The 6,000-nt window shown below is 47.5% G+C and overlaps 1 protein-coding gene across 1 annotated transcript; it reads left to right on the top strand.

The window, feature by feature from the left end:
- Positions 1-424: 424 nt before the first annotated feature.
- On the top strand, positions 425-3,268 carry LOC131234013 (transcription factor MYC2). The gene has a single exon (XM_058230964.1). The coding sequence runs from the start codon at positions 699-701 to the stop codon at positions 2,673-2,675; it is 1,977 nt and encodes a 658-aa protein (XP_058086947.1). The 5' UTR covers positions 425-698; the 3' UTR covers positions 2,676-3,268.
- The last annotated feature ends 2,732 nt before the right edge of the window (positions 3,269-6,000 follow it).

Genomic DNA, 6,000 nt, shown 5'->3' with positions numbered 1-6,000 from the left:
AATCCACTGACAATGCCATCATTACCTAGAAATCCATGCCATCCACCCTATTACCATTCAATCCCTTCCAATCCACCCGGCCAAACGGGCCCTAAAGGTAATGATGATGATGTCAATGGATTGTCTTAAGATCCATGGGATTGCTATATCCCGGGGATTCCGGGTCTGTTTGGCATGCCTGGCCAATCCCCTGATCTATTTTCCAAATCCCTTCCAATCCCATCCAATCTGCCCGGCCAAAGAGGCCCTAAAAACTGTGGCCTGTGACTACGCCCAGCGGGCTGCTTGGAACCCCGATTTAATCGGCGATGCTTCTGAGAAAGCGCTGCTTGGGTCGCTACCAGTTTCCAGCCCCTCATTAAAATTCACATCAAATGAACTCCAAATCCACCCAAATCCAAATGAACTGATATACCCCGCATATCAACCCCCCAATCTCATCTAACCGCCTCCATACCTCTCCTCCTTCCCTCTCTCTCTCTCCCCCTCTCCCTCTCCCTCTCTACCCCCATCAAAACCATCCTTGGAAACCGCCTAAAAAGCCTAACCGTCTCAAACCCGGTTTTCCGTCCCCCAAACGGAGCGTCCGTAGCCCCGTGACGAGCGCCACCGCAAAACCGCTCAAACCCTAACTCTCACGCCCTTTCGAGCCCCCCGCCATCTCTTCCCCAAACCCGGTTTTCCGTCCGGTTCATGGAATGACGGAATACCGCTACCCCACGATGAATCTCTGGACGGATGACAACGCCTCGATGATGGAAGCCTTCATGGCTTCCGATCTCTCCTCCTTCCCGTGGGCCCCATCATCATCGGCATCGACGACAGCGCCCCCCGCTCCCGCCGCAGCATCTGATCCATCCAAATCCCTTGCGGCAGCTCCTCCGTCGACCTCCTCCTTCCTCAACCAAGAAACCCTCCAGCAGCGCCTGCAAACCCTAATCGAAGGGGCGCGAGAGAGCTGGACTTACGCTATCTTCTGGCAGTCGTCCGTTGATGTCTCAGGCGCCTCGCTCCTCGGCTGGGGCGACGGATACTACAAGGGGGAGGAGGATAAGCGCAAGCGTCGGTCGGTGGCACCAGCAACGTCTGCCGCTGATCAGGAGCACCGGAAGCGCGTGCTCCGCGAGCTGAATTCTCTGATCTCTGGGGTTGCTACTTCTATTGATGATGCCGTCGATGAGGAGGTCACCGACACCGAGTGGTTCTTCCTTGTCTCGATGACGCAGTCGTTCATCAACGGCAGCGGCCTGCCTGGCCAGGCCTTATTCGCCTCGGCCCCTGCATGGGTTGCGGGCGGGGACCGCCTCGCCAGTTCATCCTGCGAGCGAGCACGGCAAGCACAGGTGTTTGGGTTGCAGACAGTGGTCTGCATACCATCGGCGAATGGGGTTGTCGAGCTGGGGTCGACGGACCTGATCTTCCAGAGCTCGGATCTGATGAATAAAGTTAGGGTTTTGTTCAATTTCAATAGCCTTGCGGCGGGCGGCACCTGGCCATCGCAGGCTGATCAGGGCGAGAGTGATCCATCGGCACTTTGGCTCTCAGATCCTTCCGCGATAGAGATTAAAGACACTGTTGGGGGCAGTGGGTCCACCACTATCCCAGACATTTCGAAGTCGATGCAGTTTGAAAACCCTAGCTCCAGTAGTTTAACCGAAAACCCTAGCTTGATGCAGCAGCCGCATCAGCAGCAGAATCACCAAACACAGAGCTTCTTTACCAGGGAATTGAATTTCTCTGAATACGGATTTGACAGCTCCATGAGGAGCGGTGGTGGCGGCCCCTCACAGAATTGTAAGCCTGAATCTGGTGAGATCTTGAATTTCGGTGAGAGCAAGCGGAATTCAAATGGAATTGTGTTCTCCCATCACCAGCAGACAGTAACAGAAGATAAGAAGAAGAGATCGGCAACATCCAGGGGCAGCAACGATGAGGGCATGCTGTCTTTCGCGTCGGCGGTCTTGCCTTCTTCTGGTGTTGTGAAATCCAGTGGTGGTGGCGATTCCGACCACTCTGATCTTGAAGCATCGGTCCGGGAAGCCGAGAGTAGTCGCATCGTTGACACAGAGAAGCGCCCGCGGAAGCGTGGGCGTAAGCCAGCAAATGGCCGCGAGGAGCCACTAAACCATGTCGAGGCTGAGCGGCAGCGGCGGGAGAAGCTCAACCAGAGGTTCTACGCCCTGCGGGCTGTTGTCCCTAATGTCTCCAAGATGGACAAGGCATCCCTACTCGGGGATGCCATCTCCTACATCAATGAGCTGAAGTCAAAGATGCAGAGCCTTGAATCAGACAAGGAGGAATTGCAGACTCAAATCGATACCCTAAAGAAGGAGGTTGCGAGCAAGGAATCCCGGTACCCTGGGCCACCGTCTGATCCTGATCTCAAGATATCAAATTCAGCAGGTGGCAAGTGCGTGGGCGTTGAGATTGAGGTCAAGATACTGGGGTGGGAGGCGATGATCCGGATCCAGTGCAACAAGAAGAACCATCCAGCTGCAAGGCTAATGGCCGCTCTCAAAGAGCTTGACCTTGATGTGCATTATGCGAGTGTGTCGGTTGTGAATGACCTGATGATCCAACAGGCAACGATCAAGATGGCGAGCCGGATGTACACTCAGGAGCAGCTCAGCGCTGCCTTATTTGCCAGAGTTGCCGAGTCTCCAAACGGTAGATAAAAAAGGCTTCTGTAGTGTTTGTTCCCTACATGGTGTAGGATGCTGGGAAAGTTTATACGCTGGCGTTCTCTCTCTGTATAATATATTACATGTTTCGATCCCGTTAGTTGTTTTAGAGATCTCATGGAGTTTAAATTAGGCCAGTTTTACTTGCAGAGGAGCTGCTGCTCACATCGATTCAGGATGATTCTTGAGAAGGATCAATCTCTTTCTATTCATTGAGTGGCTTGGACACGGTTGAGGTCTGCTGTAAAATCAATTGCAGCCTCCATTTTTTTTTTTTCGTGTTTGTCTTTGTTTTCCTGTAGTGTATATAAGCTTGGCCCATGTTTGGATTGGGCAGACGGTAAGATTAGTTGTAGCCATGTTTGTGTGTAATCAATGTCTATTTGCTTAGCAGAACACGGGTTTTTATTATCGGAAGTGGTATCTGTGATGGGGGGACTGTCGGCAGTCTATGATTTTCCATAATCTGTGGGATTTAGAGCTTGTGTAGTGTTGGATTACAAGTTCAGTAGAATAATCTCTCAAATGTAACAACATCCTTTGAAATGGTTGAGGCCATGTGTACATGTACATGAGCATTTGAAATCCTTCTAATTGAGATTTACGAATTGCTAGCTACTGAACGAGGGAGCTTCTTCCTTTTCTTCCCCAAGCTCTCTAATTCTTCTTTAGACAATTTTTAAGCTCTAATATGTGATTGTCAAATGGTTTGAAAAGGCTATTTCATTTGACCATAAGGTACACATGTTGTTTGTTTTTAGTGGGTTGATCAGTCATTCTAGTAGCATGTTTTCCATTGTGCATTGTATTATGTAGACATGTGCTTCTTCTATCATGTAATTGTTGGGCAGCGCTGGTGCAGTCCCCTGGAAGTCCTTGCAAGAGTCATGTGGTATGATTGACCTAATGCCCAAGTGCATTGTATCTTGTATTTGAACATGGGTTCTTTCTACCTTAATGTCTCAATCCATTCAAGGCTTTGAATTCCCAACTCCTGTCATCTCCATTTCTTCAAATCATTGATAGAAATATACCAGTCAGAGATATCATGCTGCCCAAAGGAGAGGAACTTGATTCTCTTGGCAGTGTGAATGGCATTTATTTAGCTCAACCTAATCTGTCCGTATTGGCCCCCACCACTGTGGCCAACAGCTTCCGAATCAGATTGATTGGAGAATTCTAACCATTAATTAATGAATATTGGATTCATTTTAACAATCCATTCCATCCAACAGTTACAATTGTCTGTTCAACACTATTTTTGTGTTAAAAGCTCAAAACCAAATTATGGAGGATGGGGATCCTAGCGGTCTGTTGGTCAGGGAGGAAAGAAATGGGAGATGCTTCTCGGATGTCTTAAATTCTGTCCATGTTGTTATTTCTAAAGCTAAACGTCTCTTGATAGAATGGGCATCCCAAGTTAATATGTTTAAGGGCTATAACCTCTGTTTTATTGGTGTTTAAATTGAGTCTGCCTTTTCAACAGACTCTCCCTTTTTGTAATCTTTTCCTTATTAATATATCGTCATCTTTCAAAAAAAAAAAAAAACCTGATCACAGTGGCATGCATTCAACATTTATGTTGGTAGCGCGGATTTGTGCATGTGGATGGTAATAGGATGTGACAGCGAATGGAATAATTCAGGGGAATATGGATGGAAAAAGAACCTAGATGACTCTTGTCAACCACCCTAACTGATGGACCACCTGAGCATTGAACACTGGATTTGTTTGTGTGCGTGCTGATGTCCTGCAAACGTGTGAGATGGCAGTGAACGTGTAAAAGATAATCCATCTGGTGCCCAATTCCAAGTGATTGGGTGCCATAGAAGGGCATCCACCACAGTTTATAATTCCTTGGAACTTTTGTAGACATAAAACTGATTGAGATGGAAGTGGAGAGAAGGGATGTGAGAGCCAGTTAACTTACTGAAGGGAAAAATTCTTATATGGGTTTATTTGATGTGCTTGCAGAGGATGCGTGCGAAATGAAAAATAACAGGCCTCGCCCAGAAGTGATTTGACTATAAAATCCCCATCATCTCTAATTGATGGATCTGGACCATGACTATTTTCTTTTTGACCATTCATTAGATGATTGGTAATATAGGGGAAAGTACTGTTGATTTTGATTTCTGGGCTGTGGCCCGTTGACAATCAGGACCATGATTTAAAGAGGTTCGTTGAGGGTGCACACATACCATGTATAAAATTAGTTAGTTGTGTGCGTGGAGCATCCAACTGGTTTGAGTATTTAATATACACTTAAGAATTAATAACTAGATTCATGTATGATTTAAAAGTACAACATTAGGTCTGTGTGGTTATGTAGCTGATTATGATAATCACGCATTGTGCATGCGTGTACGGCTATGCGATGATCCAAGACTCCCATCCTTGTGACGTGCACTTCTCTTGCTATACCCTTTTTGTATTCGGCTACACCATAAGTCCATACGCAGGCCCACTCACCAATCTGTCATACCCGCGGCATCCTAACTGTCCATCAGGTGGGTCCCAATGTGCAGATCACCTGCCCAGGAGATCAGGTTGGAAGGTGGGAGACGTGGCTGCAAGCTCCAACCTGGCACGTGCTTGCACTACCTGATTAGTTCATGACCAGCCTGATTTTAGGATAGAGATAAAACTCTCATGACCAGCCCGTAGTCAGTGGATCTGATGTACGGTTGTGACACGCTACCCATGTAGGCAGCCTATATAGGGGGCTCGGTAAAAGCGAATGCGGTAAATCTTATACTTTCCTGTGACAAGGGTGAGATGATGCACGTTGATCGGTCCATGTAATGGAAGGGTGGGCCAGCGATTGTTGGGCCCACCAGGACAAGCTCATTAAAAATTTGTCCATTGATTAGCCTGGCTTGGTCTGTTCCCACTATAATCAGACTGGTGGGTCCCACGACACCCGAACCCATCAAATTTCGAGATGGCCCACCATTTATTTTATCCTTTACTCTTTCTAAAAGAAAATAATATTTTGATGGATGCAATGAACACGTAGAAAAAACATAAACCAAGAACGGGAAGGAGAGAGTGGAGAAGGGCCCTTCATGTTTGGTTGAGAAATCTACTGCAATTTTTTCTCGACCAAGTTCGTACAAGCACCGCTTTTTGTTTTTTTGGGAAATGAACGGTCAGGATTCGGCTGTCTCATGAAATGGTACGAGGGACTTTAAATGTCCGAGACGTACTTCTTGAGGAGTGCGGTTTCTTCCTCCTTTCCATTCACACTTGGATTCTATTTCAATCCCAGCATAATTCCGAGATCGTGACCGTTGAGCAGTTGGGCCGTGCCATGTCG

This window comes from Magnolia sinica, chromosome 18, assembly GCF_029962835.1.
Source record: "Magnolia sinica isolate HGM2019 chromosome 18, MsV1, whole genome shotgun sequence".
Lineage (NCBI taxonomy): Eukaryota > Viridiplantae > Streptophyta > Magnoliopsida > Magnoliales > Magnoliaceae > Magnolia > Magnolia sinica.
Note: the sequence above shows the minus strand (reverse complement) of the source record. Positions and strands in the feature narration are given on the sequence as shown.